General features: G+C 58.1%; 2 protein-coding genes across 2 annotated transcripts; one reads left to right on the forward strand and one right to left on the reverse strand.

Annotated features, from left to right (window-relative positions):
- Positions 1-841: 841 nt before the first annotated feature.
- Positions 842-15,067, forward strand: ANPEP (alanyl aminopeptidase, membrane). Its single transcript, XM_090263784.1, has 20 exons — positions 842-1,541; positions 2,077-2,219; positions 2,332-2,468; positions 2,813-2,939; positions 3,030-3,184; positions 3,390-3,503; positions 3,607-3,750; positions 4,121-4,186; positions 4,331-4,396; positions 5,667-5,842; positions 6,078-6,157; positions 7,300-7,430; positions 7,519-7,574; positions 8,364-8,511; positions 9,772-9,863; positions 10,271-10,381; positions 10,511-10,678; positions 11,237-11,377; positions 11,722-11,803; positions 14,520-15,067. Exons 1-20 carry the CDS (start codon positions 922-924, stop codon positions 14,670-14,672), a joined length of 2,910 nt encoding a protein of 969 aa, XP_090119910.1. The 5' UTR covers positions 842-921; the 3' UTR covers positions 14,673-15,067.
- A 2,497-nt stretch (positions 15,068-17,564) lies between these two features.
- Positions 17,565-19,700, reverse strand: MESP2 (mesoderm posterior bHLH transcription factor 2). Its single transcript, XM_090263774.1, has 2 exons — positions 18,909-19,700; positions 17,565-18,135 (listed from the first exon to the last, which is right to left on the reverse strand). Exons 1-2 carry the CDS (start codon positions 19,698-19,700, stop codon positions 17,860-17,862), a joined length of 1,068 nt encoding a protein of 355 aa, XP_090119900.1. The 3' UTR covers positions 17,565-17,859.
- Positions 19,701-25,483: the final 5,783 nt, after the last annotated feature.

Raw genomic sequence — 25,483 nt, forward strand, 5'->3', positions numbered from 1 at the left:
TGAGCGAGGACATGGTGAGATCAGGGGAGGGGCCAATGGGTGAGGGTCAGGCAGAGTCACAGTCCAAGAAATTGTGCTGGTGGATGGGAAGGACCTGTTTTATTGAGAATGATAAGTAATATTTTCATTTCTACCAAGGATAGGAAAAGAGGCAGTGAGCGATCTCTGAGTAAGAAAGAAGGGGATGATTTTTTGGTTCTGCTAAACAAGAGAGGTAAATTCTATCATTTTGAGGAAAGAGGTCCCAGAAAGATAGAGCTACCTACTCAAGGTCATGGTTGGTCCAGACGTTAAGCCTCCACCAGCTTTCTCTCTTAAAAAGACAATTTATTTCATTTTACTCAGTGAGCTGATAATTGAGGATAGAAGAAAGGGGCACCTGGGCGCCCCGCTTGCTCTGGAGGAATGCAGGGGAGGCTGGGAGCAAGTCACTGCAGAGCCCGGGCACCCTTCTGGCTCCCGAGCACAGGAGACCCAGTGTGTTCTTGGCCCAGCAACCCTTGCCCCTTCTCTGCATCTCCCACTGGAAAGTCCTTCCCTGACTCTAACCTCAATCCTCCTGCTTCTGTCCCCACAGAAGCTTGCCCACAGATAGTGCCACCTGGCTGCTCCCCTACCTGCCAGGGCTGCAGCCTGCCCCTGACCCTTCAGCCCGTCGGCGGGCAGGCTCTGGGACAGCCGGCAGCATGTAACCGGACACTGTTTTCTTCCAGCAGGTGCACCGTTTCTAGATCTCCCCTCGGGGGCCTGGACGAAGCGCGTCCCTGCCCAGCCCAGTGACCTTCGCCTGTCTGAGCCCTGGTTAATTTTTGCCCAGTCTGCAGGCTGTGGGGCCCCTCCCCGCCGGGATATAAAGCCTGGCCCCAGGCTGCCCTGCTCCCTGCCTGCCCTGAGCCTCCCGAGCGTGCGCCTACCCTCATCATGGCGAAGGGCTTCTACATTTCCAAGCCCCTTGGCATCTTGGGCATCGTCCTGGCCGTGGGGGCCGTGAGCACCATCATTGCCCTGTCTGTGGTGTATTCCCAGGAGAAGAGCAAGAACACCGAGAACTCCGCCCAGACCCCCACCAGCCCCACCAGCCCCACCGGCCCCACCAGCCCCACCACCACAGCCACCACCTTGGACCCGAGCAAGCCATGGAACCGGTACCGCCTCCCCAAGACGCTGGTGCCTGAGTCCTACAAGGTGACGCTGAGGCCCTACCTCACCCCCAACAAGGACGGCCTGTACATCTTCGAGGGCTCCAGCACTGTCCGCTTCATGTGCAAGGAGGCCACCAATGTCATCATCATCCACAGCAAGAAGCTCAACTACACCCTGACCCAGGGGCACAGGGTGGTCCTGCGGGGCCTGGGGGGCGCCCAGACCCCCGCCATCGACAGGACCGAGCTGGTAGAGGTCACCGAGTACCTGGTGGTACACCTGAAGGGCTCGCTGCAGGCGGGCGGCCTCTACGAGATGGACAGTCAGTTCCAGGGCGAGCTGGCCGACGACTTGGCCGGCTTCTACCGCAGCGAGTACATGGACGGCAACGTCAAAAAGTGAGTCGGAGCTGGGTCTGCCTGGTGGGGGCAGGTCCTCGGTGCTGAGGCAGAGCTGGAGCCTGGGAGCCGGGGAAGGGCTTGGGTTTGAGGCCTTTGAACCTTCTGGAGCCCTCGGCTGGCCCGTTGCTTCATCTGCAGCTCTCGGGGAGCAGCCCCCAAGACAACAAACCCTCTCCCGGAGGGCCTGCCTCCCCACCTTGAGGGAGTCGGGCATGAGCAACGCAAGTGCCCCTTGTTTAGGCAGGAAAACTGAGGCTCAGAGGAGGGAGATTTGGTCTCCCTGCTGATACAGGGATGGAGCCTGCCGGGACTTTGACCCCGAGTCCAGAAGGAGCTCTGATCTCCCAGCATCAGCTGGCCTACTGGGGCCCAGACACTGCCTGGGTGAGGCAGGGAGGGCAGGGATTAGGCTGGACTAGCCTTCCGTGCACCCCTTTCCCTGCAGGCCCAGCAACAGCAGAGCCCCCCCCCACACACACACAGGGGTACAAGCGTTGTGCCGGCAGGCCCTCTGACACTCTGGTTGCCACAGGGTGCTAGCCACGACGCAGATGCAGTCTGCAGACGCTCGGAAGTCCTTCCCGTGCTTTGACGAGCCAGCCATGAAGGCCCGGTTTAACATCACCCTCATCCATCCCAGCAACCTCACAGCCCTGTCCAACATGCGGCCCACAGGTGAGCAGGTCCGACCTGGGGCCACGCGGCCGGGGGCGGCCGGCAGCCCAGGGCTGGGGTACCGGGCAGGGGACTGGGGGCATGCCCACACGCCTGAACGCTCCGTGCCCAGGTCCCAGTGTCGCGCTGAAGGACGACCCCGCCTGGAGTCAGACCGAGTTCCACACCACCCCTGTGATGTCCACGTACCTGCTGGCCTACATTGTTAGCGAGTTCACGTCCGTGCAGAAGGACGACGACAAGTTGCTGGTACGAAGCAGGGCCCCCCCTGTCCTATCAGGACTGGTCTTGCCTGAGGCGTATTCCTGTTTCTCTTCATCCCTGTCCCAGCCCCTGAGCTGTTAGGCCGCCGTGGGAATCCCGGCGGAGTCATCTTACCTGCCTCTCTGGCCCTCAGTCTCTGTCTCTTCGTGAACGGAGTTCCCAACCCCTGGGTGCCAGGCAGACAGATGGCTGTGACTGTTGTTATTTCTCAAAGGCTGGGACTCGGAGACCCCGCAGCCCTCTCTTCTGCTGGCCAGGCCAGCCGGTTTGCCCGCGTCCAGGCGCTGGGCCCCAAGACGGGCTCTGACCGACCTCCACCCCCTTTGCAGATCCGGATCTGGGCTCGGCCCAGCGCCACCGCAGCAGGTCATGGTAACTATGCCCTGAACGTGACCGGCCCCATCCTGAACTTCTTCGCCGCTCATTACAACACAGCCTACCCCCTCGACAAGTCCGGTGAGTGAGGGAGTGCGGGGTCTCATGGGGGGGGGCAGCGGGGGGGCTCTGTGCCCGGAGGCTGCCCCGCCAACTGCCTGGCCTCCCCAGACCAGATCGGCTTGCCAGACTTCAACGCCGGCGCCATGGAGAACTGGGGGCTGGTGACCTACCGGGAGAACTCGCTGCTGTTTGACCCGCAGTTCTCCTCCAGCAGCAACAAGGAGCGCGTGGTCACCGTCATTGCTCACGAGCTGGCCCACCAGGTAATCCCTCCGCACGTGGGGGGCGGAGAAGGACGCGGGGCCCTGGGCGGCGACAGCCCAGGTCCCGGCTCTGCCCTCGGCTGCTGAGGAGGGAGAAGGGGGGCGGGGCAGAGAGGGGGGATCACAGTGATGTCCCAGCCTCTGGGTACTGCTGGTGGCCACACGGCCCTGGGGGGCTTGCTGAGAGGCCCTTCCCCCGCCACAGTGGTTTGGGAACCTGGTGACCGTGGCCTGGTGGAACGACCTGTGGCTGAACGAGGGCTTCGCCTCCTACGTGGAGTACCTGGGCGCCGACTTCGCGGAGCCCACGTGGGACCTGGTGAGCCGGCCGTGCGGGGCCCGGGAGCCGGGCCGGTGGGGGGCGGGCACGACCTGGGTCACTGCGCCGGGGCTGCCCGCTGACTGCCGTTGGGGCTTTGCAGAAAGACATCATAGTGCAGAACGAGCTGTACCGCGTGATGGCCGTGGACGCCCTGGCCTCCTCCCACCCGCTGACCACCCCTGCCGACGAGGTCAACACGCCGGCCCAGATCAGTGAGATGTTCGACTCCATCTCCTACAGCAAGGTGCTGCTCCCGGCCCTGGGGACAGCGGGGGCCCAGGGAGGGGGGTGGGGGCGCGGCCCGCAGGCCGGAGCGCCTGTCCTGGCCCGCCGGGGTCTCAGGGCCCCGCCGGGGTCTCAGGGTCCCGCCGGGGTCTCAGGGTCCCGCCGGGGTCTCAGGGTCCCGCCGTGGTCTCAGGGCCCTGCCGGGGTCTCAGGGCCCCGCCGTGGTCACAGGGTCCCGCCGGGGTCTCAGGGCCCCGCCGGGGTCTCAGGGTCCCGCCGGGGTCTCAGGGCCCCACTGGGGTCTCGGCCCCGCCAGGGTCACAGGGTCCCGCCGGGGTCTCAGGGTCCTGCTGGTGAATACAGCTTTCTGAGCCCCTCTCCTCCCCCAGGGAGCCTCCGTCATCAGGATGCTCTCCAGCTTCCTGACTGAAGAGCTGTTCAAGAAGGGCCTGGCGGTGAGTGTGCTTGGCCAGCAGGTGGTGGTGGTGGGGGTTCCCCCAGTCCCCGCCCCTTGTCCCCAAGCTCAGCCTACCACAGAGGTTGCATGGTGGAGTCTGGGGACAACGGCTTTGCCCTCACCATGGCCTGTCTTTCCACAGTCCTACCTCCAAGCCTTTGCCTATAGTAGCACCACCTACAAGGACCTGTGGGTGCACCTGCAGAAGGTGAGTAACAGCCAGCCCCCCTAGAGCCATTCTGTCTGAGATGCTAGGAGTCCCTGGTGGTTGCGCCTATGTAGGGGAATGTGCCCAGCGCCGCTGCTCGCCAGCCCAGGCAGGTCCTTTGGAGCTGCAGTGGGTCATGTGTAAAATGGGTGCGAGGAGGGCCCCTTGAAGGAGGTGGTTCAAGAAACCACGGGGCAGGACCCCAGCAGGCTGCCTGCCTCCCCCCGTAGGGAGCTCCGTGATGGGGTCTGGAGTCCGCTTTTGTCAGTGCTGAGGAAACCGCCTGCACGCCCCTGCACGCCCCAACGGCCCCTTGGCCCCCATGGCCCCGCCCTCCTCTGCCGTTCAGCCTCCTCAGCTGTCCTTGCTGCCTGGGGCCCTCCCCCGTCCCGGCCATGACTTTGCACAAACTAGGACCCTCCCCTCCAGCTCCGCCTTGCATTCCTGCCTGTGGGGCAGGCCCTCTGAGTGTCTGCCACCCACTAGGCCTTCCTGCCCCTCCTAGGCGGGAGTCTGCGCCCTCCCGGTCAGGTCATCCCCCATCTCTCGCCACATCTCTCACTGCGGCCAGCTGCCCCACCCCTTCCCTGAGGCTGTCCTTAGACCACTGGGCTGACCCCCGCAGAGCCCCATGCCCCGGGCTTCCCGCCAGCTGCTCTGTCCCCCACCCTGCCATATGCACACCAGGGTTGCCAGTCTGACCTGAGAGGGCAGACCCAGGGCTTCGTCACAGGTCACAGCCGTGGTTCAGTGTCCTCTGGGCCAACCTGCAGCCCACACTCCACCTGCCATGACTCCGGTCCACCTGCTCCTCCCTCCTTAGTCCTTCCCCTTCACTTCCGCTGTCTTCTGTGCCCTGCCTCAGTTTCCCTCCTCCTGTCCTGCAAAGCTGAGCCCTCCTCCAGGCCAGGTGCCCCTCCAACTCCATTCCTCCCTCCTGCTCCTTCTTCCCCTGAACCCCTTCTTTCGGTTCTGTTCCCAGTCAGGGCACAGGCCTGGGGTGCGGGCCAGGCCCCCAGCTGGCAGGGGAAGGTGAGAGGCAGCCACACAGTGATGTTTCTCTCGCACATCAGTGCTTCTCTCCTTCTCCCCTCTCTATAATAAATAAAATCTTTCTTAAAAAGCAATGCATATGCAGGGAAAAAGATCAAAAAGATCTATGACTACAGTAATAACCACTTTAAATCCATCCCCAGGCCCCCAACTGGGTGCTCATGGTTCTCACCCTGACTGTGACATGGCTTCTCCTCACTTGGCTGTCCTCTTCCAGGCTGTGAACGAACAGAATTCCATCAAGCTGCCGCGAGACGTGAGCGACATCATGGACCGCTGGATCCTGCAGATGGGCTTCCCTGTCATCACTGTGGACACCAAGACAGGGCGTATCTCCCAGAAACACTTCCTCCTTGACCCCGAGTCCATCGTCACCCGCCCCTCAAATTTCAGGTGAGCAGATGGACAGGGTCACGGGGCGGGCGTCCCAGGGAGGGATCCGAGGGCCTGGCTTGCTGTGGTCTCAGCCCCAGTGGCTGCAGACATGCTGTCCCTCTTGGGCCAGGAGGATGGGGGTGCCTGGTGCCAGAGGCGGGGAGAAAGTGGGAGCCCTGGCAGGACCTCTCTTTGCCAACAGTGGCCACGACCTGCCGTCTCTCACTGCCTGACCTCGGGTCTCTTGTTGCAGCTACCAGTGGATCGTTCACATCTCATCTATGAAAAATGGCAAGAAGCAGAATGACGCCTGGCTGCAGGGAGCCTCAGAAAGTAACCCCGCCCTCATGGACACAGCCCCACCCCCACTCCCAGCTCCTCGCCCTGTCACTCCCCAGGTGGAGGCGACTTTGGTTGAAATCCCTGCTGCTGCTGCCCAGCTGTGTGACCCTGGGCACATTACCGTCCCTGTCGGGTCCCGATTTCTTCATCCATAAAGTGGGGCTAAGAACAGTCTCTTCCCCATTGACCTGTGTGAGGATTAAAGGAGACAGTGCACCTGAAATGTTTTACACAGTGCCTGGCACGTAGTATGAGCAGCCCCACTCTGCCAGGCATGGAGGAAACCAAGGTCGAGGAAATTCGTCCTCTGCCTAGGCCAAGGCTGCCGATGAAGGGAAGGAAGATGAGCAGTTAAAACTCCGAGCAGTTCTGAGTGCTTTAACAGAGGCGCCTCTGGCCTCTGGGCTGCTTGGGCACGGGGGCCAGGAGCTGGAAGTAAGGGAGATTCAGCTTCATGGAGAGGTCAGGGAAGACTTCCTGGAGCAGGTGACCTGAGTCTTAGAGGAAAAGCAGCAGTTAGCTAGGCTAATGGTGGCAGAGAAAAACATTCCAGGCAGAGGAAATAGCAAGTACAAGGGCATAGAGGCAGGAGAGAACTTGGGGACTGAGTAGAGTCCCTACAGGATGCAGGAGACACTGACGATGTCCTCAGGCCAGGGAGTAGCTGGGGCAGGTGGAAAGCGGGCAAATGATTGGGTCTGACCTGCAGGTATGGAGGGTCCCCTCTGGTGCCAGGAGAAAGGACAGAAGGGTGAAAGGGAGAGCAGGGAGGAGGGGCGCTAAGCCCCATGGAAGAGATGGGCAGCGCTTGCGGGGTGACTGGAGGGGCGTCTGAGTGGACTGGGCGTGTGAGAAGAGAGATGTCCGGGGAGCTGGCACTGGCCCGGGCACCCGCTGCCTGTGGCGGGCAGGGCAGGCGCTGAGGTTCAGACGTGGCATGTGGTCCCTCTGAGGTCGCTGGCCAGCCTGCCCAACGCCCCTTCTCCCCTCCTTGGCACCGCCCCAGAGGCCTGGGGGCCAGCCGCTGCCAGGCTGCAGGAGGCTGCTCTTGCTGAGGCCTGGGGCGAGGAGGGTCAAGGGTCAGCCTGTGGTCTTCGGAGCTGCCCCACCGCAGCTCTGGTCTCTCCCCACAGCCAACGAACTGTTCAAAGCCGGCCCCGACGACTGGGTCCTGCTGAACATCAACGTGACGGGCTATTACCAGGTGAACTACGATGACAACAACTGGAAAATGATTCAGGATCAGCTGCAGCGAGACCTGTCGGTGGGTGTCTGCCACCTGCCCCTGTGCCCTGCCCCAGGCCTGGCCCGAGGTCACACCCTGAGGTCACACCCTCTGTTGCCCCTCCTAGGTCATCCCTGTCATCAATCGGGCACAGGTCATCCATGATGCCTTCGACCTGGCCAGGTGAGTGCGCCTCGGGCCCAGGCTGGCTCTGCTGGGAAGGCCTGGCGGCTGGAGCAAGTGGGTTTCCACAGGGGAGTGGCTGTGCTCACCGCGGGCCACGCAGTGCAGCAGCCTCCCTGTGCTCCGTGTGCTCCGTGTGCCCTCCCTCGGTCCGCATTCCCAGATCAGGAACTTGAGTGCCTGGCCTGAGGTCACATGACCAGCCCATGAACAGCCAGACTCAGGCCCATCCAACTCCACAGCCACACGGCACCAAGCTTTTCCCCCAGAGCCGTGTGCCAGGGTGCTGTGCTAGGGGCTGAAACGATCTGGGAAGGATGGGACAGGCGACGCACAGCGCGGATAAACAGACGTCAGCCATAGGCCTGGACGTTTATGAGCCCGGGGTGCACAGACCACCTGAGGAGGGGGAGGGAGAAAGACTCCAGGGCCACACAAATCAGAGAAGAGGTCGGCAGGGGCAAGAACACAGGCTTTTGGTCCTTTTGACTCTTAAGCTCTGTCTCTGTGGGCTGTGTGGCCTTAGGCAAGTCACTTTACCTCTCTGAGCCTCCATTTCCTCATCTGTAAAATGGGGGTAATGAGCAAAGGATTGTGATTGGCAGCGGGTGAGGGCCGGGCGTGAGCTGACCCTGTTTGTGGCCCCACCCTGCGCCTGTGTTCCCCACCCCGGTGGCACTGGAACTGGCCCTGTTGGGGCCCTGGGACCTCAGGCTCCAGGAGGGGACTGGAGTTCCCAGAGAGGACTGGGTGGGGGTGCTTACTTGAGCCCCTCTGTTTGTCCCCCAGTGCCCGCATGGTCAATGTCACCCTGGCGCTGGACAACACCCTCTTCCTGGGCAATGAGACAGAATACCTGCCCTGGCAGGCCGCCCTGAGCAGCCTGAGCTACTTCAAGCTCATGTTCGACCGCTCCGACGTCTACACCCCCATGCAGGTACCGAGGGGCGCGGCTGACAGGGCCCGAGCACCCAATTGCCTGGGGCCTGGCATCTCACCTTCTAGACCCCCACACAGCTCTTAATCCTGAGAGGCTCCCCTGGTCTCGTTCTTCCTTGAGTTTTCTGTCTCGTCAGGGGCCGGCAGGGCTCATCTTCCAGGAGTTTTGAGAAAGAGTTCATAGAAGGTGGATGTCCTGGGGTGGGTCGTTATTCTGCCTTCACACGGGCACAAGAGCGCACCTGGGTGCAGAGTTTCCGCGCTGGAGATTATTCCTTGAAAATGCCAGGTCTTGCTGCACCGACCTTTCGTCTGTATTCAGGAACCCAGAGCCTTTCTTCGCTCCGGTTCCTTGAACGGGCCGCCGTCCCCTTCCTGCAGCGTGTGGGCTCCTCTCTCCATTCTGGTGGTCTCATCCTGCCGCACTCCCAGGCTGGGCATCTCTGTATTGCTCCTGTAAACCTTCCTCCTCTGCTTTTGCTCTTTTTCTCTTTTAGATTAGTCCTCCCATTCTCTTCCTCTTGTTTCCCAGCACGTGGGCTTTTTGTCCTGCCCCCCGGGGGTCTGCCCTCCCACTCCTCCGCAAGGTCATGTCCACGCCTGCTCCAGCGGGCTTCCTGCGTCCTGGGCAGGGTCTCCTCTGAACACTCGCAGGATATTCATCACAGGCCTTTCCAAAGTTTGCTTTTCAATTTTTAAACATTTTTAACGAAAAAAAAAATTTTTTTTAACGTATTGATTTTTGAGAGCGAGAAAAGGGAGAGAGAGAGAAAGAGAACCATCATCGATTTGTCGTTCCACTTATTCACATGATGGGAGATCAAACCAGCCACCTTGGCGTGTCGGGAAGACGCTCTCACCCATGCAGCCACCCAGCCAGGGCCTGCAAAGGATTTGGATGACATGGGGTGGGGCTTACGTGACAAAGCCAGGTAGAAAGTGCAGTGTGTGGAATGCAGGCACCCTAGGGAGAAAAGAAGAAGAGGAGGAAATGCACGGCTCCAGACACTGTCCTTGAAGAAACGGGGACCCTGGGTGTGGGCACTGCTGAGCCGTTGAGGGGGAAGGACGTCACAGCGGCCCCCTGAAGCCAGCATGGGCACGGCCGCTCTGAGCGCCGTCTGGCCTTGCGGGAGGGCTGAGCCTCTGTAGCCGTTAGCCCTGGCGACACCTGCCCACCCACACCTCTGGTTCCGGGGGGCTCCAGACAAGTCAGGCAGGAGTCTCCCCTCTGAAGCTGTGCGTCTTCTGTTCCTAGAATTACTTGAAGAAGCAGGTCACTCCACTCTTCAGTCATTTTAAAAATATCACCAAGGACTGGACTCAGCGCCCAGAAAAGCTGATGGACCAGTGAGTATGGCCTTCTCTGGGTCTGCATGTCATGGGGCCCAGCCACCCTGACCTGGGGGGGTCCAGGGCAACACCCGGGCAGTGTTCTGCTCTGGACACCCCAGCTCCTGGCCAGACTAGGAGGAGACCCTGCTGGAGTCTCCGTGTGGGCTGTGGGCCCATGTGGCACAAAGGACCAAATGGAAACTGAGGTCCCCCCCTCCCCTGACTTGGTCATTGAGATTCTAGGTGTGGGCTGGACTCTATGCTGGCCCTGTGGGCCCCCTGGCTGTCCAGGGCACAGAGCAAAGGGGTACCCAGAGGGCAGGGTGGCTGCAGCCTTAGCTCACGGCCTGGAGTCATGGGTCAGCTGGAGACTGTTGGCGGGAGCCTGGGCCAGGCAGCTGACCAGGTGTCACCTGGTGCAGGTACAACGAGGTTAACGCCATCAGCACCGCCTGCTCCAGTGGGCTTCCTGAGTGCCAGACGCTGGTGTCGGGCCTCTTCTCCCAGTGGATGAAAAATACCAGCCACAACCCGTGAGTGTCCCCTGCTCCTCCCCAGGCGTCCTCCGTCCCTCTAGCCCACAGCCCTGTCCTCATCAGACCCTGGTCCCCGCTCCCTGCTGCTGCTGCACCTCTGATTCCGCCCGCCACTTCCCACGCCAGGATCCACCCTAACCTGCGCTCCGCCGTCTACTGCAACGCCATTGCCGAAGGTGGCGAGGATGAGTGGAACTTCGCCTGGGACCAGTTCCAGAAAGCCACACTGGTCAATGAGGCTGACAAGCTCCGTGCAGCCCTGGCCTGCAGCAAGAAGGTCTGGATCCTGGACAGGTGAGAACCGGCGGCAGGGCTGGGCGAGTCCCCCTCCCCACCGGGGGCCAGGATACCGAGGTGGAAGAGAAAGAACCAGCCTCACAGGCGCGTCCACACTTCCCATGGGGCTCTTACAGAGCTGAGCAGTGGGGCAGGGTGATCCCATTGTACAGATGAGGACACCGAGGCTCAGAAGCAAAGCAGCTTGCCCAAGATGCCATCTCCTGGACCCCAGTAAAGAAGGGCTACCCTCCTGTCAAAGACAGGAGGGGCTCCCCTACCTGACAGGGCTTGCAGCTCCAGTACTCCTTCCTTTCCCATCAGACATTTGTCACATGCCAGGTCCATGTCAGACATGACATGTGGCATAGCCAGTGACCCTGCTTAGGGCACTCAGTGTCCCATCTACATGGAGAGGCAGGACCAAGGGGTCTTCGGCCCTCGGTGTGCCAGAGGGTTCTCAGAGGGTGCAGGAGAGGTGTGGGGGGAGGGCAGGTCCCCTGCCAGTGGGCTTCTCTGCCGTCATCGGACGGCAGCCCTTGGACGTGGTCACCAGTGCAGCCCCCGCCCTCACAGGTACCTGGACTACACCCTAAACCCTGACCTCATCCGGAAGCAGGATGCCACCTCCACCATTAGCAGTGTCGCCAGCAATGTCGTGGGGCAGACTCTGGCCTGGAACTTTGTCCAGAGGAACTGGAAGAAGCTCTTTGAGGAGTGAGTCTGCTGCGGCTGCGTCGGGGGCGCCGGGAGAGTGGTCTCTGCTTGGGATGCCGCGGCATTGGGAGCGGCAAGGCAGCCTGCCCAGGAGTTGGGGCAGGGGCCGAAAGGCCAGACGGGTCTGGGCCCTCCGTTGTCCCCCTTGGAGGAAAGAAAAAGGTTGATGGTGGGCAGGATCTGAGGAGAGATGGGAGCCAGGACACAGCAGTGAGACCTGCCTTGTGTCCCGTGGATGTGTCATTTCGTCTTGTCTACAAGACAGGCGGTCCCAGTGTCGCCTGCCACTCCCTGAGTGTGAGTGCCCGCCCTCCTCACACGTCACCTCTCTCCCTGCCCTGCAGTTATGGCGGCGGCTCCTTCTCCTTCTCCAACCTCATCCAGGCAGTCACTCGACGGTTCTCCACTGAGTACGAGCTGCAACAGGTAAGAAGCCCAGGCCCTGGGGCCAGCCCCTGTCCAAGGGGGCGGCCGTCACCGAGGATGGTCACAGGGAGCGCATGGGTGCCTTGTTGTCAGGCCTCCCTCGTGTACAGAGGGAGCTCAGTGTCCAGACTTCTTAAGTGGTGACATATCAGTCAGAACAGGTCCCCTTGGAATTATTGTATAGGCAGAAAGGAAAGAGAGTAACGTGACCCTCCGTGTACCCATTACTCAGACTGAACAGTTCATCAACATTTTCCCTGATACTTGGTGGGTAATTTTTAGGCAAATCACTGATATTATGTAATTTCACCTCTAGTTACTTTGGTCATACCTAACACAAAGGGATTTTTAAAACATAATTCCACTGTCATTACCAAACTCAAAAAAATTAATAATCATTGTATACCCAGCCTGTTTTCAGAGTCTCTAAGTTTCTTTAAAAGATTATTTTTGCCATTGATATAGTTGAGTTAGAAGCCAAAGTTAACTCATTGCTTTAGGTTGATTTTTCTTTTTCCTTTTTTCTTTGAGATACAATTTATGTATCATATAATTCACCCTTTTAAGTGGCTTTTCGTACATTTACAAGATTGTGCCATCACCACCGTCTGCTTCTAGAGCATTTTGATTACTCCCCAGAGAAACCCCACAGCCATCAGCAGTCCCCCCGCCTGTTTCCCAGCCCCGGGCAGCCACGAGCCTCCTGTCTGTCGGTCTGCCTGTCAGTGTGCCCTTGTGCACCTGCCTTCCTTCACTTCACATCATGTGCTCAAGGTCCTTCCCTGCTGTGCCCTTGCCATTCCTTTGAAACACCGATTTGTTCCACTTATCCATGTGTTCGTTGGTTGCTTCTTGTCTGTGCCCTGACTGGGGATTGAACCTGCAGCCTTCGTGCATCGAGATGACACACCCACCGGCTGATTTAATTTTAATTAAATCTTTATTGTATTTTTCCCCATTACCCTTTAGTCCTCTTATACTCACCTCCTGCAGAAGTGTCTTGATACAGAAGTTTTTTTTGTTTGTTTGTTTTTTGATGAAGTCCAACTTTCTACTGTTTTTGGTGGTGGTTCCTGCTTGTGCTTTAGGGTGTCCCAGCTAAGAAACGATGGCCTGACCCAGAGTCACAGCGATTGACACCTGTGCTTTTTACTAAGCGCCTTATCATTCTAGGTCTTACATTTAGGGCTTTGGAGAGTTTTTGCTTACTGTTGCGTAGGGTGTAAAGTTGGGGTCTGAGTTCATTCCTTTGCTGGCTCTTCAGTGGTCCCAGCGCCGTTTGTTGAAAAGACCATTCTTGCCGCCATCAAATGGTCTTGGCACCCTTGTTGAAAGTCAACTGACACTCAGTTTTGTTTCATTGATCTATCAGTCCTCCATCCTCCTGCCAGTTCCGCTCTCTCTTGATGACTATAGCTTTTTTTTTTTTTTTACATAAAACTTTTTTAAAATTTATTTTTAGAGAGAGGGGAAGGGAGGAAGAGAGGGAGAGAAACGTCAGTGTGCAATAGATACATCAATTGGTTGCCCCTCACATGCCCCCAACTGGGGACTTGGCCCAGAACCCAGGGATGTGCCCTGACGGGGAATCAAACCGGCAACCTCTTGGGTCGCAGGCCGGTGCTCCATCCACTGAGCCTCACCAGCCAGGGTGCTGATTACTATAGCTTTGTAGTAAGTTTTGAAATCAGGAATGTGAGTCCTACAGCTTTGTCCTTTTTCAAGACTGTTTGGCTCTTCTGAGTCCCTTGAATTTCTTTATGAATTTTAGGTTCGCATGCCAATTTCTGCAAGAAAGGGCCATTGGGACTTTGATAGGGATTGCATATAATCTGTAGATCAGTTTGGGGACTGATGTCGTGTTGATAATATTAGATCTCCCAGTCTGTTAACACACATTTATTTGGATCGTTTTCCCTTTTATCTAGGTCTTCTTAATTTCTTTCAACAACATTTTATAGTTTTCAGCATAATAGTCTTGTCCTTCTCTTGTCAAATTTATTCTCAACTATTTTATTCTTTTTGATGCTGTTGTAAATGAGGCTGTTATCTTCATTTCATTTTCAGATTTTTCATTGCTAGTGTGTAGAAATACAATTGATTTTTAGATATTTCTGGTGTTGTGCAACCTTGCTAAACTCATTCGTTTAAATAAGATTTTTTGTAGATTTCTAAGTGTTTTCTGTATATGTACAAATCATGCCGTCTGCAAGGAGAGTTTTACTTCTTCCTTTCTAGTCTAATTACCCCACTTCCAACCTCCAGTACTAATACATTAATATATCTTTTAATCTGTAACATCTTTTTTTTTTTTTTAACATTTATTTGTTGAAGCAACTTGGTCCTTTGTATTATCGTATGGAAATGGCCACATTTTGAATTTGGCTGGTTGTTTCCTGTGTCTGTGTTTAATTTGTCCTTCTGTCCTCCCCTGATTGGATTGAGGTTGTAATTCAGTGAGGAACCACACACTGAAGGCTAAATACATCTAGGAGCCAGATTTAAGCAGGGGGCGGGGGTGGGGAGTGGGAGGGTGGCTGTCGTCTTTGAGCTCTGAGCTAGATAAGGACTTGGCCCCAGGGGAGGGGAATGACCGGTCCTTCCTGTCCTGGAGAAACAGCTCTGGGCCTCATTCCCGGCCGGACTGTGGAGTGGGAGGCCAGGGGACAGGGCTCCCCTTCCCAGCCTGGGCTGAGAGTCTCCCTCTTCCCGGCAGCTGGAGCAGTTCAAGCAAAGCAACATGGGCACAGGCTTCGGCTCAGCCACCCGGGCTCTGGAGCAAGCCCTGGAGAAGACCAAAGCCAACATCAAGTGGGTGAAGGAAAACAGGGATGTGGTGTTCCAGTGGTTCACAGAGAACAGCAAGTAACCCGTGGTCTGTGGTCACCTGGCCCGCACGTGAGCTGCCCACCGTGCCCGCTGCGGGGCCCCTATTCCTGGACCAAGTTCCCTCCACTCTGCTTGTGGGGCCAGCGCAGCTCCTGATGGCCAGACTGTCCAAGCACCTCCCGGTCCCCGCCCCTCGTGCCAACAGCACCCCGGGCCCTGGGGCTGATCTCAGGGACGTCCAGCTCAGGGCAGAGGAGCAGAAGCCCTCGATGGACGGTGGGCGGCCTTGGGGAGCTGCCCCACGCCCTCTCTTGCCTTCCCACGAAGACCCTGACACTGGGGACTCAACAGGGCACCAGATCTGTATATTTTTTTCTAAGAGAAAATGTGATAAATGATTTCTAGATGAGCTTCCAGACTCATCACTAAACCAGAGCAGGAGTGGGTCTGCACAACAGCTCAGGAGGGAAGCTGGGTGTACAGGCAGCACTGTGGGCTCTTGGGACCCCCAGGAGCATGGGAGGGAAGTGACCCCCTGCCAGTCCTTCCTGCAGAATACCTGTGTGCGCTGTCTGCCCGCACGTTCATTTCATCACGAGGCAGCCCTGCGACGCTGGTGCTGGGGAGCCTGGAAGGTGGAGGGCAGGTGCTGGGTGTGGAGCTCCCATGGTGCAGTGGGGAGGGCTGGGCCTGGTGCCAGGCCAGAGCAGGTCCTGACAGTGCCCCTCCCCGTGCACCGCAGCCAGCAAGCCCAGGACACGGAACAGGGCTTGTGCCAAGGGCGGCAAACCCTGGGTCCCAGGCCAGGGGCCTGTCCTGCCACCTCTCCGAGATCCATGGCCCACATGGGACTTGCTGGGAATTTCTTGGCAAAAAGAGTCAGGCAGCAGGAAGTGAGGCCCAGCTGAGGGTCCGGGTTCCAGGGCTGGTGGGAGGCAGAGGGAGGTCGCTGACAAGGCCTGCAGGGATGTGACAGCTGGGGCCTTGGAGTCCAGGCCCTGGCTTCTGCTAGTGGCTCAGCCACAGTTTCTGGCACACGTGACCGGAACCCCTGGGCTTTGGTTTCATCACCTGCGCGATAGAGGTTGATCCTAGGTCTGGGGTGCAGAAGGAAGGGGTCCCACACCACCACGTGGCTGACAGGTGAGAGCAGCTGGCCGTGATCGTGGTTGTGTCTGGGCTTCAAGGCCCCACCAGCCCTCTCCCCTCTGCCTTCCCGCTTTGGGAGGAAGGCTCCCCCTGTGCTCTGCTGGTGGCCGCACTTCAAAGGGCGGGGCAGGGTCCCTCCACCAACCAGGTCCCCTCTGAGCCAGTCCTTCCTGTCGCCAGTGCCCAGCAGCAGCGGCTGGCACTTGACCTTCACAGGACCAGAGCGCAGGGCCCCTCAGGTGGCCCCTGCTGGGGGAGGGGTCAGCCCCGCCATCTAGTGTCCCTAGGAGAGAGCTGGTCTGCAGGGAGAAGAGCCTGCTGAGGACCCTAGTCTGTGCCTGACACTGAGCTCAGCGTTTATGCGCATTATCTCATTTGGGTCTCAACAGGCCCAGGAGATAAGGACAGCCTTCATCTAGGGTCTACTGATAAGGAAATTGAGGCTCAGGAAGGTTAAGTCACAACTCAGGAGAGCTGGAAGGAGACCCAAGACTGGGTCTCCTGCCCCTGCGGGAGCGGAGCATGTCTCCATTTGGAGTTGGGGCAGGGTCTGTGACGGCCACATGTCGCATGCTCAGGCCACCTGACAGCTCACAGCCCTGGCATTCGTGTACCCCATGTGGCTGGAGGAACCAGCTCCCGGACTGCGGCGAGGACATGCAGAACCAGAGACCTGCCCGCTGCACTGTGCTCAAGGTTGCGCACAGAGCAGGGGGCCACCAGAACCAGGCTCAAGGCCATGGGTAAAGGCAGGATCTGAAGAGACCTGCCCTCCACACTGCAGGGTCATTGAAAAGCCCAGGCAAGGCACTCAGCCAATGTCAAGCCTCACAAGCGATGGCTGGGGGGGGTTGAAGAAGGTGTGGGTGGACCAGTCACCCCAGGCACTGGTATTGGTTCCTCTCCTCCCCTGCCACTTAGCAGAGGTGCAGCCAAGAGCCGCAGGCCAGGGATGGAGACACAGCCCTGACCGGTGAGGGCAAGGGATGCTGCTCCCAAGAAGCAGGGCTGAGCCCCGAGGATGAGGACAGGGTTATGCTATGCCCCATTCCCCTGGGACCAGGTCCTCTGATGCCAGCAGCATCTGGGATGAATTTCAGGTCACTCCAGTGTGGGGGCGGGTGGCAGCCTCTCACCTCTACCCCTCCTAGGGGTTCCTCTTGAGGGGACGTGGGAGAACAAAGCTGCCCGAACATAGTATGACTGGTGTTATCAGAGGAAGAGGAGACAAAGATACACAGGCCAAGGAGTGCCCATGTGAGAACACAGTGAGGGTGGCCATCTGCAAGCCAAGGAGACAGGCCTCAAAGACACCAAACCTGCTGATACCTTGATCTTGAACTGCTAGCCTCCAGAACTGTGAGAAGACAAATTTCTGTCTTTAAGCTGCCCAATTTGTGGTATTGTTAGGGCAGCCCAAGCAAACTGATGCACTGGCCTAGTACCTGGGGCCACTCACAGGCATCCTTCGAAAACAACTTCATGTAATTGGGAAAGAGCCCTCTGGGCCAGCAGGAAGGCACCCAAAAGAATGGAAAAGGGCAAAGGGATGGGTGTGAGGCAAGCAGAGGGGTCCAAATGTCAACATACCTGTGCCACCCTACACAATAGATATGGTCCAGCTGGCAAGTGATGCCCACGTCAACCTTCCAGGCATGATTTGTTTCCCACTGGATGGGAACATTTTTCCTTTCCCAGGGGCCCAAAGAACTCAAGTTGATAGAAGAAAAACAGACCAAAGCAAATTTGGTTGTGTGGTTTTTTTTTTAAAGAAGCAAAATCAAAGCATAGAGATGTCTGATCTCCCCCTACCCTACTCCCCCAATTCATCCCCCCATCAGTCCCAGCTGCCAACGTGGTGGTCAAACAGCTGTGCTCTTCAGGGCACTGGCCCAGCCCCAGCACCAGCCGCGGCGGCCGCCAACGATCTGTTTCAAACGCTGCTTCCATGAAAGACGTCACTTGGGGAAGGGATCCTCAGCTAAAGGGAAGTTTGAAAAACCACTGACTTTGCCAGTAAGGAGGATGCCCACACTATAGGCCTGACTCCTTGCTGAGAAGGGGGACAGGCAAGACCATTAGTAGAAGCTGTTCAGGGGGCCCCCCTCCAAATCCTCTTGCCAAAGTTCAGGGCAGCCGCTGAGCTGCAGGCCTGAGCTCTGGAGAGGGCTTTCATCACAGAACTGGAAGGCGGGGCCCGGGCCCTGGTCCTGGTCCTCGGAGCTGGGGAGCACCTCTGCACTGTGGCTCCAGTAGCCCCACTGGGTCTGAGGCTGGAGTCTCTGGCATGCTGGGCCCGGCAGGAGGGGTGGGGTTTCTGGCAACAGATAGGACTCCGGAGACGCAGGAATACCCTGCAAGACAGACAAGAGCAGCGAGTCAGTGGGCTACTGCCTGATGCTCCAAGATCTCGAACCCCGACGCTGCGCAGTGTCGCTGGAAGCTTCGGAACCGCCCTGGCACCCTGAGTGCAGTGAAGCAAAGTGGTTTGGAGCCTCCACCCTGGAGATAACACTGCCAGGGTTCAAATCCCAGCTCCGCTACTCACTAGCTCCAAGAACGCTGGTAACCTTTTTTAGCCTCAGTTTTCTCATCTGTAAAACCGGGGTGATGATAACAGCTATTTCATAAAGGTTGCTGGGGGGCAGGAAGAGTCAGTTCGCGCCCAGTGCCAAGAATGGTGTTGGGAACACAGTAAGCATTCAATAAATTTTGGCTGTTAATACGTTTTTTTATGAACCGTGAGTCATTCATTCATGGACCTCATGAGCGAATGAAGCTTGACAGAAACAAATGCCACCAGCTCAAAGCCCCTAACCCTGGGGCCGCGAGCTCTCCCTCCCTCCTTCCAGCCCTTAATGGAGCTCTTGGGCCCTGGCCCCCGCCACCTCCAGAAGCCAGGGTGGAGGGGACAAGTCTGATGGCGCCTCCCTCTTCCACCAGGCGTGATGATGTCTAGGTGGGGGTGGGGGCTTAACTCTCCAGGGCCCCACCTTTTTCCCCAGAGGTTAGCGCCCTCTCCAACCCCAACCAGGGCTTAGATAATGGGGACCTAGAAAATACGGGACGTCTGCAGACGAGAGCCTCCCCACCGCGTCCGTTTCCGAGGGAAGCCCGGGGACCGTACCTGGTACACTGCAGAAGGCTCCCGGTCGGCGGGGGGCGGCGCCCAGGACGTGGCCTGGGTGCCGGGCTTTGGGGGTGTCTGCGCAGCGGAACTGGCGGGGGGCAGCGTCCAAAGGGCCGCATCGGGGAGCCTGCCTTGGGACACTTGCGGAAGCGACTGCGTCCCGGAGCAGTAAGGGGCGGAGACCCAGGGACCCTGGTCGGGGATCCTACTTGTCAAGTGTTCGGGCACCGCCGCGGCCCCGGGGCAGGCGGGCGCAGACCCCCAGGGTCCCGCGGCGGGGGCGGTGGAGCCCGGGCCGCCGTCGGGGCAGAGCGGGCAGCCCCGCGGGAGCGCCGCGTCGCGGCGGCGCCGGCGCTGCAGGCGCTCCTCGCTGAGGCCCAGCACGGCCGACAGGTGGCCGATGTAGCGGATGGCCAGGCGCAGCGTCTCGATCTTGGTCAGGCTCTGGCCGGCGGGCGCCACGGACGGCGGCAGGAAGCGGCGCAGCTCGTGCAGCGCGCGGGCGAGCGTGCGCATGCGCAGCTTCTCGCGCTCGCTGGCGCTCTGCCGCTGCCCGACGGCCGGGCCCGAGCGCGCGCGTCCCGGCGCCGTCGGGGAGGCCTCTGGGGCGGCGGGGCCGCCGCGGGCCGGGGGCGCAGCCTGCGAGGGGCCGCGGGCGCCGTCGCAGGGGCACGAGCCCGACGAGTCCGAAGAGGAGGCCGGAGACGCGGAGTCCGGGTGCCCGGCCCAGCCCCAGCCCTGCGGTAAGAGCCAGTGGTCGAGGGAGTGCAGAGTGGGGGACTGGGCCATGGCCGGGCCGCAGGCTCGGGGACGCTGCGCCGGCCACCTCCGGCCCGAGCTTTTAACTGGACCGAAGGTGCGAGGTGGCCTCCCCCGCCAGGTTACAGAGAGGTGTCAAAACCCACAGAGCCCAGGGAAGGCCCGGGCAGGGGGGCCCTGGGAAAGCGGGCCCATTTGCGGAGGTGTGGATTCTGACTCCTGGGGGCTCTAATGGAGGCCCCTGCAGCCCGGGAAGTGTGGGCGGGACACTTCGCATCTGGATGGAGCTGCTAAGCTTCTCGCCGGGTGCCCAGCCACCCCGCCCGTCCGCTGCGCAGGGTGAGTGCCCAGGAGTGCGATGACGCTGGGCATTGCCATCGTCGCCGGCGCCCGAACTGCCGCGCAGATGACCCACGGGCCCCTGCAAAGCGTGGCCGCCTCTCTCAGCACCAGCCCCCAGGCGGCTGTGCCCAGGAACCTACACGCAGTGCCTATGAGACTCGCCCGAGGGACCTGCCATCCGTGCGGGGGGGTGGGGAGCCTACAGGTGGACGCTTCCCGGGTCCTTTGGAACCTGCACGTGCCAATTTGCTGAGTGACACGAAGAAGGTCCTCTCAGTTCATTTCTGTTCTCCCAAGCCGCCCAGAGTCAGACCCCCCTTACTTGCTGTGTGACTTTGGGGCAAGTGACATAACTCCTCTGAGGCTCAAGTATCGTCATTCTCAGCAAGAGCACAGAATACCCCCCCCCCCCCGGGATGGTGGCCAGTACCAAGTGGAACTGTCCCTGGCACCACTTAGGGTGGACTTGGCAAGCAGGCTCAGTGTGCGGTGCTGTCATTTCATAATGAAGATACTTACATTTCAAGATGCTCTTAGGCATTATTCTTTTAATTCATATTTATTTAGCAAATGGTAAGTGTCCGTCGCGCCAGGGTGAACAAGCTAGCTGTGTTCTGTCCTCTCAGGATGTTACAGCTTTGGGGGAGAGAGGCGTGAGCCAGCCTTATATAATTAGGAGGCCCACCACCCATGAGCTGTGTGCTCTTGGGCAGAGCCTTTCACTTGTCTGAGCCTCCTGCTCTGTAAAACAGGAATAATAATTATATGTCTCTGTCACAGGACTGTTCCCATCTTCACAGCATAAACCTGGACATAGTGAAGTTTATAAAGTAAAACCTTTCACCCCTCAGCAATAATTGCAGTTTAAAGGAAGCATCAATGTCCTTTGTGATCTTTCTGAAAAAAGACCTGACTCAGAGGCTAAGGGTCGCACGAGAGCCAGCGACCGTAGAAGTCTGGCCACGGAGGTGTAGGGGTCATAGCAGGGCCTGGAACCACGCGTAAGGGTGAGGCCGATCGCAAGGTGTTCCCCGGTTGTCGGGAATAGACGAGCCGATATCAGCCCACGTAGTAAATGGAAATGGCCTTGTAGTATTTTATGACTGTTTTAAAAAATTAATTTTTAGTTTCACAAATTACATAACAAATACATTCTCTTGGTTGGAAATGGAAGCATGAGCGAGAAAAAGCTGGAGGTCCCCAAAGGTAACAGCTGTGGCTAAAAAGATTTGTCAGGTGCATTTCCAGGCCTGGCTGGTGCCTTCCCGTCCATCCACACGTGTCCTTAGAAGACAGTGTAAAGGAGGTGACTTCATGGCACCTTGCATGTACGAGCCTGCAACTTGTTCTTTTTCCATTCAGCAGCCTATTTTAGAGCATCCCATGTCAGCACATGTTTAGCTCGTAGTTGGTCATAGTCGATTTCACTCATAGAGGATAATTTTAACTGGTGTGGGGTGGGGGGGCAAGTGATGAAATTATACCACTTCCTCCCCAGCACTTGTTTTAAAATATACTGGAGCAAAGCTGGCTCATGTGACCACTGTCACATTATGATGAAGTGATGGTTGACCTAGAGTAAGATTGGTCAGGACAGCTGTCGTTTGGCTTATTGTAGCTGCTGTAAACGAGGAGAGAAACTATAACACAAGACGAAGGTGGAGTCCGTGAACCAGGCCTGATTTCAGACAGGCTTTCTTTGGAAAGAAGCAGGTAGTTATGCAACATTTCGTGACTTAAAAGGGTTTAAACCAAGGTTAAAAAAAAGAATACTTCTTCCCGAGGGCATTGTGGACTTAGGAGACATCCAGCCCTACATGTTTGAGGCTAAAATAGTGGCAGACACAAGTCAATCATCATTTATTCCTCCAAAACTCAATACTATAAAGCTCTGACAGACCGTACTTTCAAGGAATTTATGTACATGGAATTGACCATTGTAAACAAAGTTCACCTGGTTTCATATATATTTCTGGATCTGGATTCTAAAGTTTCAGATTAAATATGATGATCTTGAGCTTTCCGACTCGCTCTTTTTAACGGCTATATAATATTCCCCAGCATGCTCACGTCATCACCAGGCTCTTATTGATGCACCTGTGGCATGTTTTTAGTTTTGTGCACAGGCAGCTAGATTTGGAATGGGAAGGTGAAGTGGCTATAGGATTCCAGGAAGGCTCCAAATACCCAGAGGGATTCCTGCTCTCTCCCACCCCACCCCCACCTGTCAGAGCCAGTCTGGAGGAATCCGCTGTGAAAGCGCTTGGAGAATAATGGGAGCCCACCTGGCGCAGAGCCCGGGGTGCTTTGTCCTCTCTAGGATAGCCAGGGCTTCTGTCTCGGTTTGGGCCAGCCCCAGAGCCTGGACCTCAGACTGACTCTGGGGTGTCAGAGCATAAGCTATTGAAGGTGGGGCCCTGGGCCTGGTTTTCTGTGGCCCCTGGGTCTTCACTGGACCTCAAAGCTGGGCTCTGCAGCCCAGGGGCACACTGTCTGCCAGCCCCACTCCCCGGGAAGAAACCAAAGCACATCCTCCCACTGGGCCAGGCTGTGGAATCAGACAGGTAGAGGGTGGCATCTCAGCGCTGAGACGCAAGTTATATATAGCCTCTGTACGTCTTTCTTCCTTAATACCAGGAGCCTGTATTCTTGCGGATGGTTCCATGCCGGCTAAAAATCCTAGTTTCCAGCCTCTCTTGCAGATGGAATGGCCAGTGAAGTGTTAGTGGAAGTATTGAATGGAGCTTCTAGGAAAGCTCTTTAAAGTAGGGCTTTCTACCTGGAAAGCAGACGTAATGGTTATGCTTCAGCAGCCACTTTGTGATCCTGAGGCAATCTCAAGGGCAGACGTCACTAAGGAAGGGGGAGCAGAAAGAAGGCCAAGGCATCAGCGACAACATGGATGTGCCACACTATCCCCAGCACAGTTTAGCCCTGAAGTTTCTTTCATGTGAGAGAAACTAAATTACTATCTTAAGTTATGGTCATTTTGGGTGTTAGCTATGAGCAGCCAGACACAATTCCTGCCCACTGAATAAAGACGTTCCTAGGGTGTCCTTGTGAATAAATGGGGTCACGTGAGCTGGGTGAGAGTCCAGCTGAGTGAATTCACAGCAGATTCATTGTGTTCGCAGACGGATGGATGGGTGATGAGTGCGCACCGGAGGAAGGTCTCCAGCTCTGTTCCCAGCCTGCTCGTGGCCAGCGTTACGAAGGTAGGAACTGATCCAAGGTAGGTAAGATGGCGACCCAAGGAGTGAACTGGGTAACAGCCAGGATCTAAAGAGATCCAGTCAGGCTGGAAGAACCCACCAGATCGAATACAGTGGAGTCAGCGGGGCCCTGTGTGTCCTCCCTGTAAGTTCAGGGTGCAGGATATTATGCAGCTGGCAACATGTCTGTCAAGGGCATGGCAGTCGCCACCCTCCAGGAATCAAGGACATGAGAAACACACGTGATCCCCTTCCCACCCACAACGAAGAGGGTCTTCAGCCATGGAGGCTGGTCTCCCCTTCCCCAGGCAGGGTAGGCCATGCCCAGAGACTGCGGTCGCACCTAGGGGCCACAATTTATGAGGGACGGGGACAATCCAGGGGAGGGAGGCTGGTGAGGGGGCTTGAAGCCAGGTCCCTAAGAAATAGCTAAAGGACTCAGGGCTCCTTTGTCCAAAAAGAAAATAAATTAGGTGCTAGGTTATGCCCAGAATCCTCCAGGGAGAGTCTGGAGAACTTGCTGAGGTCGGAGGGGCTGACTTGGGAGTGAGAGGCCTGTTTCTGGAGGTGATCAAGGAGAGGCCAGACGACCGCATGGCCGGCACGTCAGTACACGGCCTCCGGCCACGCTGACAGGCTCCATCAGACAGGGCGCGGGGCCTGCCGACCCCGGGGCGCCGTTAGAACTGAAGCCAAGAATCGGGGCGCGGCTGGGAGGTGCCGCCTCTGGGCTCTGGACAGTCTTGGTGAGGGGGCCACGGGGGGTCCGTCAGGGCGCCTGGGCTGGGAGGAGCTTAGTGAGGCCTCGCGGGGGCTTCAGCGTTCAGAATACTCCCAGCCCTGGTCTCCGTGCCTGAAGCCCTGGCTGGGCTGGGCCTCCTTGAACACTGGGGCCTCTGCCCCATCGTCCCCTCTTCGGCTTGCCAGGACTTTGCCCCTGACCACCGGTCAGACGAGAGGGGCCATGGGAGGGCAGTGGCTCCGGTCAGGCCTGCTCTTGGTGGCCTAAGGCGAGCGAGCGTCTCCATTTGTTCACCCCACCGCATTCTGCACCTGCTCTTACCCCGGTAGCAGGTCCAAGGCTGGAGCCAGGTTACAGCCGGGCCTCTGCCGCACAGGTCCTCTTTCCCTTCCCGCCCTGGGGTGGAAGGCTGTGGGAACGGGCAGGAAGGAGGGAGGGGGCAGGCCTTGCCGGGCGGCAGGGGCCATGTGGGATTCTCATTACCAGCCAGCAGTGCGGGCCAGCCAGGCAGCCCCCTGGGCACTGGGGCTGCCTTCACACCTCCGCCCCGCCTGCTGACACAGGCCGCCTCCTCCGGCGCAGAAGGTGTCGACTTGGGAACGAGGGTGTGCAGGGGCCTCCAAAACAGCCGGGCAGCGGGCCCCCTCAGCCACCCTGGAACGCGCTTCTGGGGTGGGGGTGGGGGGCTAGGGAAAAGGCAGATTCTGTGTCCCTGGGATGGCAAGGGAGGAAGGGACAGGGGGCCTGCACAGACCCCTCACTCCTGATGCCCTGAGTCAGCCTGCCCAGATACGGTCCCTCCCCAGCCCAGGTGCTGGCACATGACCCTGGGCACACGCAGGGAGGACTGATGACAAGGACTGCCAGGCAGAGCACCCCCACGTCCCTGGGAGGCCCAGAGACCCACAGCCGCCAGAACAAGTCACAAAGCACCTGCTGGAACCGAAGCTCCCTTGACCTGGCCTTGCAGGCCCTCCTGCTGTGTGAGCGCCCAGCAGTCCCTGCATAGCCATTCAGGGCTCCAACCCCGGGCTCCAGCCTGCTGTGCTCCCCTTGCCAGGGCAGGGAAACCAGGCCCAGCGGGTCCCAGCCTTTGCCTAAGGCCCCGCTGAGCCAGGATTTGAACCCATAGAGGAATTCTGGAGGAAGGAGACCATGGCCACATCACAGCGAGGGCTGCTGGAGCAGGCAGAGTGCTAGCAGTGGGTGGAGGAGGCCGGCGGCGGGGAGGGAGAAGATGCGGAGGAAGGTGGAGCCCTGCTTGTCCACATCCCTCCTGAGCCAGTTCCCTTCTCTTCTAGGCGCTGTCTTTTTCTTAAAAAAAAAAAAAAAAAAAAAAAAATTTATCCTCACCAGAGAATTTTTCATTGCTTTTAGAGAGAGAGGAAGAGGGAGAGAAACATCGATGTGAGAGAGAAACATCGATTGGTTGGCTTCTTGTATGTACCCTGACCGGGAATCGAACCCAGAACCTTTTGGTTTAGGGGACAGCGCTCCAACCCACTGAGCCACAGTGG

The sequence above is a fragment of the Furipterus horrens genome, unplaced genomic scaffold, assembly GCF_987537825.1.
Source record: "Furipterus horrens unplaced genomic scaffold, mFurHor1.1.pri manual_scaffold_16, whole genome shotgun sequence".
Classification (NCBI taxonomy): domain Eukaryota; kingdom Metazoa; phylum Chordata; class Mammalia; order Chiroptera; family Furipteridae; genus Furipterus; species Furipterus horrens.

Coding starts and splice junctions, on each gene's coding strand:
- MESP2 (XM_090263774.1), bottom strand. CDS start 19,700: ATGGCCCAGTCCCCCACTCTGCACTCCCTCGACCACTGGCTCTTACCG. Junction 18,136..18,908: donor AGCCTTCTGCAGTGTACCAG/GTACGGTCCCCG, acceptor TCTGTCTTGCAG/GGTATTCCTGCGTCTCCGGA.
- ANPEP (XM_090263784.1), top strand. CDS start 922: ATGGCGAAGGGCTTCTACATTTCCAAGCCCCTTGGCATCTTGGGCATC. Junction 3,185..3,389: donor CTCACGAGCTGGCCCACCAG/GTAATCCCTCCG, acceptor CCCCCGCCACAG/TGGTTTGGGAACCTGGTGAC. Junction 5,843..6,077: donor ACCCGCCCCTCAAATTTCAG/GTGAGCAGATGG, acceptor CTCTTGTTGCAG/CTACCAGTGGATCGTTCACA.